General features: G+C 45.9%; 1 protein-coding gene across 5 annotated transcripts in view; it reads right to left on the reverse strand.

Moving 5' to 3' along the window:
• INTS10 (integrator complex subunit 10) overlaps positions 1 to 14086 on the reverse strand; it is a 38524-nt gene extending 24438 nt beyond the window's left edge. The window contains exons 1-9 of one of the 5 annotated variants that reach the window (XM_060085772.1): positions 13642 to 14086; positions 13021 to 13088; positions 11738 to 11841; positions 10010 to 10149; positions 7513 to 7594; positions 6874 to 7014; positions 6272 to 6443; positions 5638 to 5807; positions 4735 to 4868 (exon numbers count right to left, since the gene is read on the reverse strand). In XM_060085772.1, the coding sequence (XP_059941755.1) occupies positions 4735 to 4868; positions 5638 to 5807; positions 6272 to 6443; positions 6874 to 7014; positions 7513 to 7594; positions 10010 to 10149; positions 11738 to 11841; positions 13021 to 13088; positions 13642 to 13770 (1140 nt within the window). In that variant the 5' untranslated portion in view covers positions 13771 to 14086. The remainder of the gene's footprint in view (positions 1 to 4734; positions 4869 to 5637; positions 5808 to 6271; positions 6444 to 6873; positions 7015 to 7512; positions 7595 to 10009; positions 10150 to 11737; positions 11842 to 13020; positions 13089 to 13641) is intronic. The other 4 variants (XM_060085774.1, XM_060085775.1, XM_060085776.1 and 1 more) reach the window with 4 other exon arrangements.
• Between the last annotated feature and the right edge of the window lie 804 nt (positions 14087 to 14890).

Genomic DNA, 14890 nt, shown 5'->3' on the forward strand with positions numbered 1-14890 from the left:
TCTGAAGAACCTAGGGGCAGGACAGGAATAAAGATGCAGACGTAGAGAACAAACTTGAGGACATGGGGAGGGGGAAGCATAAGCTGGGATGAAGTGAGAGAGTGGCATGAACATACATACACTACGAAGTGTAAAACAGATAGCTAGTGGGAAGCTGCCGCATAGTGCAGGGAAATCAGCTCGTACTCTGTGACCACCTAGCGGTGAGGTAGGGAGGATGGGAGGGAGAGATGCAAGAGGGAGGAGATATGGGGATATATGTGTATGTACAGCCGATTTGTTATACAGCAGCAACTAACACAGCATTGTAAAGCAATTATACTCCAGTAAAGATATTTAAAAAAAAAAAAGAAAATCATAAGCAAAACGAACAGACAACCAACGGACTGGGAGAAAATATGTGCAAACAATGCGACCAACAAGGCATTAATTTCCAAAATATACAGACAGCTCATGCAGCTCAATATCAAAGAAACAAACAACCCAATCAAAAAATGTGCAGAAGACCTACACAGACATTTTTCCAAAGAAGACATACAGATGGCAACAGGCACGTGAAAAGATGCTCAACAACACTAATTATTAGAGAAATGGAAATCAAAACTACAATGAGGTATCACCTCACAGTGGTCAAGATGGCCATCACTAAAAAGTCTATAAATAATAAACATTGGAGAGTGTGTGGAGCAAAGGGAACCCTCCTGCACTGTTGGTGGGAATGTAAATTGGTGCATCTACTATGGAGAACAGTATGGAGGTTCCTTAAAAAACTAAAAGTAGAGCTACCATATGATCCAGCAATCGCACTCCTGGGTATATATGTGGAAAAGACGAAAAGTCTAATTGGAAAAGATACATGCACCCCAATCTTCATAGTAGCACTATTCACAATAGTCAAGACATGGAAGCAACCCAAGTGTCCATCAACAGATGAATGGATAAAGAAGATGTGGTATATATGTACAATGGAACACTACTCAGCCACAAAAAAGAATGAAATAATGCCATTTGCAGCAACAATGGATGGACCTATTATACTAAGTGAAGTAAGTCAGAGAAAGACAAATATAAATATTATATGATATGACTTGTATGTAGAATCTAAAAAAGACACAAATAAACTTATTTACAAAACAGAAACAAACTCACAGATATAAAAAAGAAACTTACGGTGACCAAGAGGAAAGGGGGGCGGGGGGAGATAAGTTAGGACTATGGGATTAATAGATAAAGACTACTATATATAAAATAGATAACCAACAAGGACCTACTGCACAGCACAGGGAACTATATTCAATATCTTGTAATAACATAGAATAGAAAAGAATCTGAAGTTGTACACCTGAAACTAACACAACACTGTAAAACAACTATAGTTAAAATAAACAAAAAAAGCTCCAATCCTCAAGCTAAACTCAGAAAAAATTGGCACCTCCCTCCCACTACCCACCTTTCTCCCCATTCCTTGACAGCTGGGGACCCTCCCCGTCCCACCCTAGTTAGCTTCATATTCTTATCCCCCTAGTAATGACACACCCCCCAATTCCTTTCAAAACCAAAACCCATCTGTCAGGCATCCTAGCTCATCAGGGCCACATGTGGGCCACACGTGGGCCATCTAGTGAGATACAGTAATAGGAATGGTGTGTTCACTGCCGTGGCAACTCATGGAACACATTCCTGCCTCAAAATGAGATCAGGAGTTTCCGGAAGAGCCTCAGATGTGGTGGGGATAGTGTGGCGTTCCAAACAGTCTGTACAATTTAGAGAAATTGATTTCGAAATACAGAAATGCACTCTGAGGCTCTGCGGGGATGGTCTGAAGCCGGAGTCCTGACCTCAGGGAAGGTACACGAGTGTATGTGGTGAGGACACCCTGCCCACAGGGGAGACTGCCCCCGGCTCCAGCTGCCTGGCCGGTCACGTGAGCAGGCACTTAGGCTGCAGGGAGAATGTCCACCCCACTGCAGGGGTGGGCCTCCACAAGGGGCCAGCATTATCAGAGACACCAATTATTAAAGGGAAGTCAGACATCTGGATAGTGAGAGAAAGCTTCCAAGTTTTAGGTGCTAGGTTAGTAAAAACAAAACAAAACAAAACACTATGAGTAAAACAAGACAGGTCTGTGAGCTGAGCTCATGGGCCACCAGGTATGTCCCCTGCCACAGTGGGACAAACAGACCTGGCTGGACATGCACTGGGTGGGGCAGGCAGTGGGACGGAGACCCCAGACTGCCTGGAGGGCCAGAGCATGAGAGCAGAGCCTGCTAGACCCCACGACGAGTGAAGGATGGAAGGAGGAACGGACGGGCCAGAGGCTAAACAGCTGTACCACTGCCCGGACCCACACCCGGGAGGGCACGCGTGAATCCCCTCGCGCACCAGAGCTCACCGAAGGCCTGCTGGGGCGCAGGCACCGTTCGAATGGATGCCCAGACACTGTCACTGGCCCCGTGGAGCTTGTACTCTGGTGAAGGGACATGGACAGCAAAAAAACAACCAACCAAGAAAGAATGAAAAATAAATAGCAGTAAGGGCTACGCAGAATTAAGGTACAGTAATAAAAAGAGAAAGCTGGTGGCCGTTTGGAGGCAGCCTCCGGGAGGGAGCTCGGCTCTGGGCTGAGCACTGCCCGCCGGGGCCCAGCCAGGCACAGAGAGGCACTGCGCCCCAGAGCGTGGCTACGAGCTGCGCCGGGGCCCGGGCAGGAGCAGCGGCAGCCGGCGTGTCTGCAGCACCGAGGGCGGCTCAGTGCGTGCTCTGAAGCCAAAGGAAAGGTCTGGATTTTATTCTTAGAGCGCTGGGGAGCCGTGAGAGGCAGAAGCCACGTCTGACTCACACTGTAAAAAGGTCACTAAGGCTGCCGGGGAGAGGAGAGATTGTGGGAGGCGAGGGTGCGAGCTGGGAGCGAGGATGACGACTCGGGGGAGCCGGGGCAGAGGCCGCGGTGCCTGGACAGGGAGGCGGTGGGAGGGATGGAGAGAAACGCAGGGCGCGGCTGCGCTACATACACTGAATGACAGGCCACTGCCTTTCACTGAGACGAGGAACGCACAACCTACCACCTGCATGGGTGCGAGAGGTGTCTGTGGTCTTACTGTGAAACCACACGCCCTCAGGAAGCAGAAGGGAGAGCTGACGAGAGCTACCCCGCCTGGGAACGTCAGGAAAGAACCAAAGAGCAGACAGAGGGCATCTGGGAAGGCCTGGTGAGCACGGAGACCTCAGCCTGGGGTTCAGGGCTGGGCTTCAAAGCAAAATTGTGCAGGCTGAGCGTTTTTCTGTGGAAGGAAACAAACTAGTTTTTCAGAAGGGTTAATACCCTTGCACGCACATTCGGAATAGGCCGCGTCTTCCCGCTCCAAACCATTTTATACTCCAGGACCTGGGAGACATCAGATTAAACTGATTTTCAGACCTGTCCCTCATCAAGCCAGGGTCTCGTTAAATGTTACGCAAGGGCTGAAGAAGAGCAGGTAAGGGCTTCCCTGGTGGCGCAGTGGTTGAGAGTCCGCCTGCCGACACGGGGGACACGGGTTCGTGCCCCGGTCCGGGAAGATCCCACATGCTGCGGAGCGGCTGGGCCCGTGAGCCATGGCCGCTGAGCCTGCGCGTCCGGAGCCTGTGCTCCGCAACGGGAGAGGCCACAACAGTGAGAGGCCCACGTACCGCAAAGAAAAAAAAAGAAGAGCAGGTAAGAGAGTGAAAGGCGGAGAGGAGAGGGGAGAGAAGGCGGGTGAGACCCCTGGCTGCCCTCACACGTCCACCAGGGGAGGCGCTGGCAAGCTACGCCCTGCAGGACAAACCCCGCCGTCTCCCACTGTCTGTGGCTGTTTCTGCACTTTAGCAGCAGAGCTGAGTAGCTGCACCGGAGACGCATGGCCTGCAAAGCCTGAAACATTCGCCACCCGGCATGTTACGGGACAAAGTTGCTGAGACCTGACCGAGAGCATCCCCACTGACATCACATGACGGGCCTCCACAAAAGTGTTCCCTGAAAGAAAGGATTCCTCTGCTTAAAGAGTTCGAAAATCAGCGCTGGGCCCTGGCTTGCCAGCAGGCCAGACCAGAAGACTGATGGTTCGCTCTCTCTGGTTTCCTGCATCTTCGTGCAAGCTGCCCCCTCTTAACAAAATCTACTTCCCAATTCCAAACAACAGAACCCTACAAGGCTGGCGTCAAATGCCAACCTCCTTCATGGGACCTTTCCGACATCTCCCCTCGGGTTATGACTTCCTACCCCGATGGCCTAAGAACTCCCCGTTCGGCGGCCTGTGCCCCTCGGCACCCGCCTCTACATGTCCAAGGTAGTTTATTTGGTTTGGCCTTTTAAATTTAATCGATGGCACTAAGTCAAACAGGTATAAACGACTTACACCAGGGTTCCTCAGCCTCAGCACTAGCGGCCTTTGGGGCTGGATAACTCTCTGCTGTGGGGCTCTCCTTGTGCACAGGAGCATGTTTAACAGCAACCCTGGCCTCCGTTCACTAGATACTAACAGTAACCCCTCCCCACTGAGCCATGACCATCAAACATGTCCTTGGAGACTGTCAAATAACCCAGGGGGCAAAATCACCTCTAGTTGAGAACCACTGATTTTATATAGTCATTATATTTTATAATTAAAAGACCTAAGCTTTATCAATTTAGCTCCAGAGCCATGTTTTACAAAGATTCACTTCTAGCAAACCATAAACATATAATCTGTTAACAATTATATCTGAAAGAATTACCATGGTTTTTTCTCTTCCCTCTGCTAGTTTCCTCTTTTTATGTATGTGTTTACTGCGATCAATTTCTACATCACCGTATACATTTGATATGTCCTCCAGAAGAACCAGTGGAACTTGGCTAGGGGCATTAGGACCTGTGGATGGAGGGAAAACACCAACACTTAAAAATGCAGCAAGGAAAAGAGTACTTAATATCAGGTGGAAATTTACTCAACCATCGTGTGAAAATACATTCAGTATCATCCCAATTAGGTAAACAAATAAGTATACATATACAGAAATGAAAAACTGTACAGATATAAACCAAATTGTTAATAAAGGTTCTTTCTCAGTGGTGGACAAGGGAAAGTTCCCTCCCTGTATTTGTTCTTATGTTATCTATCAATTATTTACAATGATCACGAAGCATAAAATTACCAAAAAAAGAAAAACTACCAAGTCACACATACATTATTGTTATAAATTCCAAACAAATCTAAATATATGAAACACTATAGTCAATACACAAAAATGAGAGCTGCGTTATACTAGAAGTATTGTGGGTGATTTCACCCTGTAGTTTTCCTGTTTTTCACATTCTCTAGAATTTATATGCATACATATTATTTTAAAAATCTTTGTCTATTGAGAAGTCATTGTGAAATCTACTTTAGTACTGAGCTACATCTGCTGCTTTTTTAAAACAGAGGCATTCAATATCTGTAGTTTCACAGCACCACTACATCCTTTGATGTATGTTTTTAATGAAAACTTACTTACATAAAAATCAACAACTAATGAAAGCTCTGGCATCACCCCGCAATTTTTCGGATCCAAGAACGATGTTAAGGTAAACATTTTCATCTTCCTCACCACCCGCAATGAGGCCAGTATTTTGAGACACTCTAAAATTCTTAAACCAACCTTGGAATAGAGACGGCTGTATGCTGTTGACATACTGAAATGCATTCTTAAAGAAGACCAACATAGTGGAATAAACCACTTGGTTTTTATATTTTGCATGAGCTTCGTTATCAAAGTTGTTCATGTATCTGCAGAGATCCTTCATTCTATGCAAAATATCACCATAGCTTCTGAAAGGTGAAGGACAATAAAAATTATTTAATTACTCTGGACTTGTCAGCAAAAGGTCTACCAGAGAAAAGCCCCAATATAGAACCATTACAACTACCAAATGTGGCTCTCGGCATGTATAATTATTCTTCATTGTCTGCATATGGATGCAAATTCCTCTTCTGAATTAGAGCAGCAACAGGCCAAGAGTTCATGACACAAACATGCCAAGTAGCTTCTCTTTCCTCTAAACACCAAGGAGTGCTTCAAGCTCAACATCATCTTAAGAGTTCATACTTCCATTGGGAATCTTTTAATAAAGTGAAAAACCACACTCTTTTGCATAAATACTGAGTGTTACAGAATTTGCCCAGACAGAGGTGTACCTATACATTATATGCTTTTAGAAAAAAGTATTTTGCTTTATAGAGAGTATGCGATCAAAAGATTTGTTACGCAATCTTAGAAATGAACAGTTTCGTACCTTCTTCCTTTATCCATCTGCCAGTCACATCTCATTCCAACAACATTCAAAATCTTAAACAACCTCTCCCAAGGGTCCACGATCTGGGATGATTTTTCAGTCAGCCCTTCTATTATGTACTTCTGAGAGCTACGTTTGCTCGGTGACATTAAATCAGACGTTTCTTGGGCACCTGAGATGTGAAAAAAAAGTAGTTTACAATTACCATCACTACTTACTATTTATGCGGTACTTTATAGAGAAAAGACGTCTAACTCCCCATGCCAGAGGCAAGAACACAGAACCTCAACATGTTGTGTGTTTTATTCAAAGACCCACCACTGGTCCCTGGTAGAGTAGGAAGGGACCTTTGAGCTGTGGTTAACGTGTGAAGCTAACCTTACAGTTCAGCAGGTTCACTGCTTCAATCGAGGGGTACAACTGGGTCCAGAGAAGTCTCATCTCTTAACTGTAGTGTTTTCTTCTAGGAACCATCTTTTAGCAAGACTATCAAACTGGTATGTATCCAGAGGAGAATAATCAGAATGTTGAGGGATTTCTGAGCTTGAAATTTTACAAAATAAAAAATACAATAAAATAAACTGCAGGTTATTCCCACTCACCTTGATGCTGACTCTCTATTTGAGCAGACCTAGTGACATAATTGATATAAAATTCAGCTGCTTTGTTCAAGTACTTATACAACAAATTGGCGGGCAACCGAACGTCATGGTTGTTAATTATTAGAGGAAGGACATCACACACTGTTGAAGAGGGAAAATGAGGAAAAACCAATTAAGCTGTTTGTCTACTCTAGGGTTCTGGCAAAAAAAAAAATTATTTCAGAGTTCACTTAATGTAGTACCTAAAATAGATAGGCAAAAAAGAAACCCCTTATGGCACATTTATTTAAAAACTGCAGTGCAGAGGGACACCAGTGGATGGAGTCAGCAAGGAAACACACAGGCAGATTCCACATTCTGAGTGATGTTTGGGTGGAAATTCAGGTGTTTGTTTATTAGTATGCTTCATACTCAAATACATGGTTACACATATTCTTTCAGAGGTATCAACTATTACATAATAAAAATTTAGGAGTTGTTTAAAATGCTTTCCGAACTGAAAAAATAAACACGGATTTAAATCCCATAATACGAAGAGTTCCTCTGCTTTCCACAAATGACCTTATTTCTGAAATGACACTTACCCCCAGCATATTCTACTTAGCATAAGGAATGAATACAAGATGTAATTTTTCTCACCAAATAATTTTCTAAAGCAGTTAACAGGAGATTCTTGCTCTTCAATAGTTTCAGCCTCCAACAGTGCCTCCCCAAGGCCAACCTGTTTCAAAATACAATTAATCATTTGTGTTAAGTTTCAGATGTCAGAATTACATGAATAAACACCATATTTGATTTACCACATAGTTTGTATATTCAAACTTACCCAAGAAACAAATATCCTCATTTTAAAGACTAGAAAACAAAAGAATGCATCAGCAACACCACCCAGAAGGGAACCCCACATTCACCTGACCACAGACCACTCTGTCTTGGTTATTCTCCCCTGAACTAGTAAAATTAAAATGTCTAAGAAACTTAACGGAAGCACTGGAGCCAGTCTGATAATAGAGATGTAGAGATTTTTCTAAGAAATGTAGAAACTAACTTTATTCTCTATATCAAGATGTATTATGTAGAGAAAACTTAACATTTTCAAGAGTTGCCGGGAGTAGTCACTCATACAGCCTGGACTAGGTCGGACACAACTGTTTGAGAAGGCCACCTTCCCATTACTGATGCCCTAGCCTAGTAGAAAGCTGGCTTCTCCAAATCCACCAACACTTGCATCATCTTCCTTGCAACCACTTGGGGATGCATGGAGTGGGGGGAGAGGGGAACCATGTAAACAATTACATGAGACAGAAAGTTAAAAGTCAGAGTAATGATCAGGGAGGACACCAGGCTGAACAGCATCCCCCCAAAATTCACGTCCACTCAGAACCTCAGAATGTGACCTCGTATATATTTTTTTTTTATAGTGTTTATTTTTACTTGTTGACAGTTTGCTTTTATTTATTTATTTATTTTTGGCTGTGTTGGGTCTTCGTTTCTGTGCGAGGGCTTTCTCTAGTTGTGGAGAGCGGGGGCCACTCTTCATCGCGGTGCGCGGGCCTCTCACTATCGCGGCCTCTCTTGTTGCGGAGCACAGGCTCCAGACGCGCAGGCTCAGTAATTTTGGCTCACGGGCCCAGTTGCTCCGCGGCATGTGGGATCTTCCCAGACCGGGGCACGAACCCGTGTCCCCTGCATCGGCAGGCAGACTCTCAACCACTGTGCCACCAGGGAAGCCCCATCCTCGTATATTTTTTATCTTATAAAAAAGGTCTTCGTGGGACTTCCCTGGTGGTGCAGTGGTTAAGGATCCGCCTGCCAATTCAGGGGACATGGGTTTGAGCCCTGGGCCGGGAAGATCCCACGTGCCGCCGAGCAACTAAGCCCGTGTGCCACAACTACTGAGCCTGTGCTCTAGAGCCTGCGAGCCACAACTACAGAGCCCGCATGCTACAACTACTGAAGCCCGCATGCCTAGAGCCTGTCTGTGCTCCGTGGCAAGAGAAGCCACCACAGTGAGAAGCCCGCGCACCGCAACGAAGAGTAGCCTCCACTCGCCGCAACTAGAGAAAGCCCGCGTGCAGCAACAAAGACCCAATGCAGCCAAAAAAAAAAAAAGGTCTTCGTAGAAGTCATACTGGATCAGGGTGGGTCCTAAATCCAATGAGTGGTATCTTTATAAGAAGGTCATGTAAAGACACAGGGACACAGACCACAAAGAAGGCCACGTGACAACAGAGGCAGAAACTGAGTGATGAAGCTGCAAGCCAAAGAATGACAAGGATCGCTGGTGCCCCAGAAGCCAGGATGAGGTGAGCAGGAGTCCTCCCCAGAGCCTTCACGGGGAGCACGGCCCTGCCCATACCTTGCTTTTGGGCTTCGAGCTGCCAGAATTGTGAGAGAATAAACTTCTGTTGTTTTAAGGCACCCAGTTTCTGGTATTTTGTTACGGCGGTCCTTGAAACTAATATACGGACGTACAGAGAAGGTTACCTGGGGCCAGCAGCCAGAAAAGTGGAGCCAGAAAGAATAAGCCAAAGAGGTTGAATTAAGAAAGTTAAAGATCTGAATCCCACCTCTCTGTTACTGGCTATGGGAAATGCCTAACATATATGTAAAGTAGGATGCTATCTACCTCAACGGATCTAAGGAGTATAGAAGGACCTACTGAACACTGACCAGTGCCTACCAGTAGCACTCAATAATAATTAGAGATATGAGGAAAGGGCAGAGTAGAGGGAAAACAGTGACCACATGGCAAAAGCATGTGAAAAACGCTAAGAATACAAACTATGGCTCTCCTTTAAATTCAAACACATTGTTCAATACAATGAAACAGATTATTTTTTAAAACTTTACTGTACTTTACCAATTGAAGATAAGTAGCACTGTCAAGGCTTGGTGACTGTTTCCTCACACTGGTAACACAACTTCTACTGGATATTCATAGAGTTTGGTAACAGTGACATCCTTTTAGCTTTACTGACAAAGATTCCTTGATTTGAGTTCAATCTTATCTGGTACTCCTCAGAATTAGAATAATCTACTTTAGAATAATACACACTGTAGCTCTTAAACATACTCGTGAGTCCACTGATCAATTTTATTCTCTTTTATGAAAAAGGAAAGGATCAAATCTTACCCCATGCTGTACCACCGTTTCAGGGAATCGTCTCAAAAGTAGAAGCAACATTTCTGATCGTTCCAAAGTGTTGAAGCATTGCTCCGTAACCTTTAGTAACATTTCACACTGGACCCGACCAGGAAGAGTTTCAAATAAACCTGTATATAACACATTTCACTTTTAAAAGTTTCTTTCAGAAAGAAAATATGGAAGCAAAAGTGGAAATAAGGCATCATCATGTACAGAATGATACATACTAAGTGAAGAATCGCTATTGTTGGAGTTCACCTACAACCTGGAAGGCTTTGGGGTCAGATATTATTGGGCATAAGATATTTGCTGAATGACGATAAAACCTTTGGAGGCCTTACTGGATCTAGAAGAGAAGAATGATGTCTGGGAAGGGTCACAGCAGTGCTTGCTGCTGACTGAGATAAAAACTACTCACTTAAGTTGAAATGACCTAAACAATCTACTTTCTTTTTTATCCAAAATCTGAAATTGGCTATAGCAACCAACACAGAGTGAAGGTTAATGAGAAAGGTCATAAATTACTAAAAGTTTCTCTCCTGTTCTGTGGAGATCTGTCTAATCTAAAGATATTTTATGATTACTGTACAACTTGTTAAAATATATTCAGTTTCCCAGGCTAACTGATAAATCCACATCCTATAAGGAAGTTTAAAGGGTTCTAAGCACATGCTCAAGGGATCAAGTGACATCATTTGTACAGGCTTCAGTTGCCAAGAACAAAACATGCATATGGGTACCAATACCACAGATGTGACTTTTGTGAAATTACTACACAGAACTTGGTATTCCAGAAGTAGTAATTTTTTAAAAAGAATTATATGTTTTTTATTATAATATAATTCTACTTGGGAATATTTTGGTATATCTACAACTGTATTATATGACATAGCATCATCACTGTGTTCTAATAACAGTAAAAAGAATGATCACTTTCTAGATATTTCTGTTTTTCAGAAAATTATTATTTTAAAAATGAACAGCTCAATAAAACTGCATCTTATTGGGTTCACAGTTGTGAGTCACTTTTACTATGGTGAAATAACTGCTAGTATTTTTACCCAAGTAGGCAAAACTTCCAAAATACAATTACTTTTAATCTCATACATTTTATAAAAATTAGATGAATTATCTTCTTTTACATGTTTGCTTCTAATTTTATAAATTATGTATATTGCTAGAGTACGTAGCATAAAACACATTATTATATCTCATCTGATTTCTTAATGATAGCTTTAATACCTTAGCTATTTATCGATGTTGGTAATTGTATTTTTTACATCTTTATTGGAGTATAACTGCTTTACAATGTTGTGTTCGTTTCTGCTGTACGACAAAGTGAATCAGCTGTACGTGTACATATATCCCCATATCCCCTCCCTCTTGCTTCTCCCTCCCACCCTCCCTATCCCACCCCTCTAGGTGGTCACAAAGCTGATCTCCCTGTGCTGTGTAGCAGCTTCCCACTAGCTATTTTACATTTGGTAGTGCATATATGTCACTGCTACTCTCTCATTTTGTTCATCTTCCCCTTTTCCCCTGTGTCCTCAAGTCTGTTCTCTGCGCCTGTGTCTTTATTCCTGTCCTGCCACTAGGTTCATCAGAACGATTTTTTTAGATTGCATATACATGCGTTAGCATACGGTATTTGTATTTCCCTTTCTGACTTACAGAAGTAGTTATTCATACACCATTAAGTTATCACTTCATTCTTACTTCTTAAAAATTGGGTTTGTTTATCCTGTGAATCGTTTCTTAATGCTGATGTAATAATGCTGATTTCTCTCCACACCACGGGCTGATCTGGGAAATTCACAAACCTATTTTTAAAATGAATGCATTAAATTAAAATGTCAGATTCTAAATAGTATCCAGAAAAGAAAGTAAAACGCTAGCATCAAAGAAAAACACATTTTACTATATTCCAAGTGAGTACACAGATGTACCAAAACAAACTGAAATAAAGATATAAAAACATAAACTAAGAAAAATGAGGGTACGCACAAAAGTCTTTAGTTTTTTTAATAAGTGAAAAGACAAGTGACCATAATATGCAAAACACTACTAAACGGCAAACAAGAAAAAAAAAACCTCCCCAAACAAAAAAAATGGGCAAAGGTAAATCACAGAAAAAATACAAACAGCCAAATATTTGAAAAGATACTCAGTCTTATTAGTAATACAACAAACACAAATCTTTAAAAATAGCAAGACACTGCTTTCTCCTACAGCACCGGCAAAAATTGACAGCTGAGAGAAAGACTGATAATATCCAATGCTGGCGAAGGTGTGGGAAAAGAGACACTCACACAGGGTCAGTGGAGATGTAAACTGAACAGTACTTTTTGGAGAGTAATCTGACAGGGCATCGCAATTTAAAATGCGCATACCCTTCGACTAGGAAAACCTACGTCTAAGAATCTACTCTACAGAAAAACACCCAAATGTGAGTACAAAACTGCTTTCTGACACTCTGAATATAATTTCAAACAACTGGAAACTACCTAAATGTCCGCCGAGAAAAGAGGGCTGAAACGCTATGCAGACAGGAGAAAGAACCAAGTAGATCCCTACATGCTGGCCTGGAAAGAGCCCCATCACAGTGGGTGCGCAGTAGGCGCTCAGCGCTGCATCTCCTCCCCCAGAACCTAGTGAGGTGTCCTGGGCGTACATGCACACTGACACACACACCCCTGAATTCGGGCCGAGGTTGGGAGGGACTTCCACTGATTATTCTCTACACTTCCGTACCGTCGCAACTTCTGCGAGGAGTCTGTATTAAGTTATTCCCAAAGTAAAATAAATGATTGAATGGAAGAGCTGTAACAAGAATAAAAACCAAGAAGACTTCCCCGCAGTTAACGGAAGGCCTAGACCCACGACCAAGTTAAGCTTTAGGTGCCGGACACGCAGATGAACTTGAGGACCTTCCCCCAACTCCCTCTGCCACAGACAGAACGGAAACCTCCCGAGAGGTGCGGGGCGGCGTCCCCACTCACATGTCGTAGAGCAGCCTCCCGGCGGTGGCCGTCCGCTCCGCGTTCCGCTCGATGGTGTACATCTCATACTGCAACACGGCCCGGGCCGCGTCAGGCCCTCCGCCCGGCCGGCCCGGCTCACCCCACCGCCCCGGAGGTCCCAGGGTCGGGCATCACGTGCTGACGGAGCCTCAGGGCTCGCGCCGCACGGCCCCAGGGCCCCGGCTTAGCGCAGGCACGTCTCCGGCGGCCAGCAGGGTTCCTGACTACCCCCGACGGCAACGCGGTGCAGGTCTCTGCCGTTCGCGTCACTCGGATGCCTTTATCTACCGCGGGGCCCGCAGATGCGCGGTATCGGTCCCCTCACAGAGCCGCAGCCCGGAGCTGGCGCCTGTGTTCACTACACTGCACCCCAGCTCCCCCCCGCGGGGACCTAGAACACCCCCACCCCGCCCCTGCCCCCGACACTACCCGCGCCCGCGCGGCGGCCGTCCGGACCCACGAGCCGGCGAGCGGCCTTCCCAGGCGGCGCCAGGCGCTGTCCCGGCCGCCAAGAGGGAAACGCTCCCGTTGCCCCGACCCGGACCGGGGGCTCAGGGAAGCGGGGAGGAGCGCTCCACCTGCGCCCCCGCCCGGCCTCACCTGGATGTTGAAGTCGGCGGGGTAGAGGCTGCGGGCCGTAATCAGCCAAGCCTTGGCGGCCCACAGGTCCTGCTGCACCAGCTCGCGGGCTCGCTGCACGAGGAACTCGCAGTCGCCCTGGGCCGACATGACGCGGGAGGCCTCGCGCGGCCTGAGGCTGCCGGACCTTCCAGCTAGGGAACGCCGCGGACCTTCCAGCTAGGGAACGCCGCGGACCTTGCCGCTGCGGACCGTGCTGCCGCCGCCGCCGCCGCCGCGGACGCTACTGCGCAGGTCCGGGGTCGCGCGGCCGCCGCAGGGTGGATCCGGGAGGGCTTCCGGGGTTTGCGAGCAGCTTCGTCCCGGCCACTCTGCGCCTCTGCCCGGTGGTTTCCTCCTCTGGGGACCTAGTGCGTTCGTCCCGGCTCTTCCAGGTCGCCTCCAAGACGCGGAGGAGCGGATTCTCACCCTGCTCGGGAGCGACCCCGGTGCAGCCAGGGAGCATGCGCGGAGCCCGGTCCTGGCGGCGCCGGGGAGCCGGGTGGTCAGTCTTGGCTGGGCGGCCGGGGGCCGGGCGGGGAAGACGCTGGAAGGGGGAGCGCCGAGGGGCGGCGCGGAGGCGGCGGGAAGAGCCCCTCGGGACCTCCGGATCGGATGTACAGAAAGGCTCGCGCTGGTTTCGGTCAGGCGGTAAAGCCAGCGTTTGGACCGGTGCTTTGGGTCCTCGGCACGGTCACGTCTCATGGTCGTTGCGCCTTTATTCCCTGGTTTCTCCGAAAAGCATTTATTGAGCCAGTTGCAGTCTTAGTACTTTGCAGGTGCTTGGCTGCGTGCCGGGAGCTACCGAGCCGTTTATCCTGTTCCAACCCGAGTTTACAGTGTTAGGGACCTGTGACCTACAGAAAATAGCTGTTTTAATTCTCTTTCAACCAGAATCAGTGTCATTTTCACCAAATGAAAACAAAACAGTCTACCTGATCTCGTGAAGGGAGGCCACACTTAGGAACCGGAGGAAGCAGCATTTATTTGCCTAATAGGAGGCATGTGCCAAAATGTGTGTTCCCAACAGTTCGTTGGAGTCTCCAGTCCAAGGTCTAAATACAAAACTTTTAGCAAGTTCTAGTACCACTGGTATCTTGGACTTAAAACCGAGGTTAGGGATACAAAACTGATTTTTTGGGAAAAAAATGACTATATACTTCATACATGAAAACATTATAAATATGGTAAATAAATATGAATATATACTTACTATCGAGGGCAAAGAATG

This window comes from Mesoplodon densirostris, chromosome 20, assembly GCF_025265405.1.
Source record: "Mesoplodon densirostris isolate mMesDen1 chromosome 20, mMesDen1 primary haplotype, whole genome shotgun sequence".
Classification (NCBI taxonomy): Eukaryota; Metazoa; Chordata; class Mammalia; order Artiodactyla; family Ziphiidae; genus Mesoplodon; species Mesoplodon densirostris.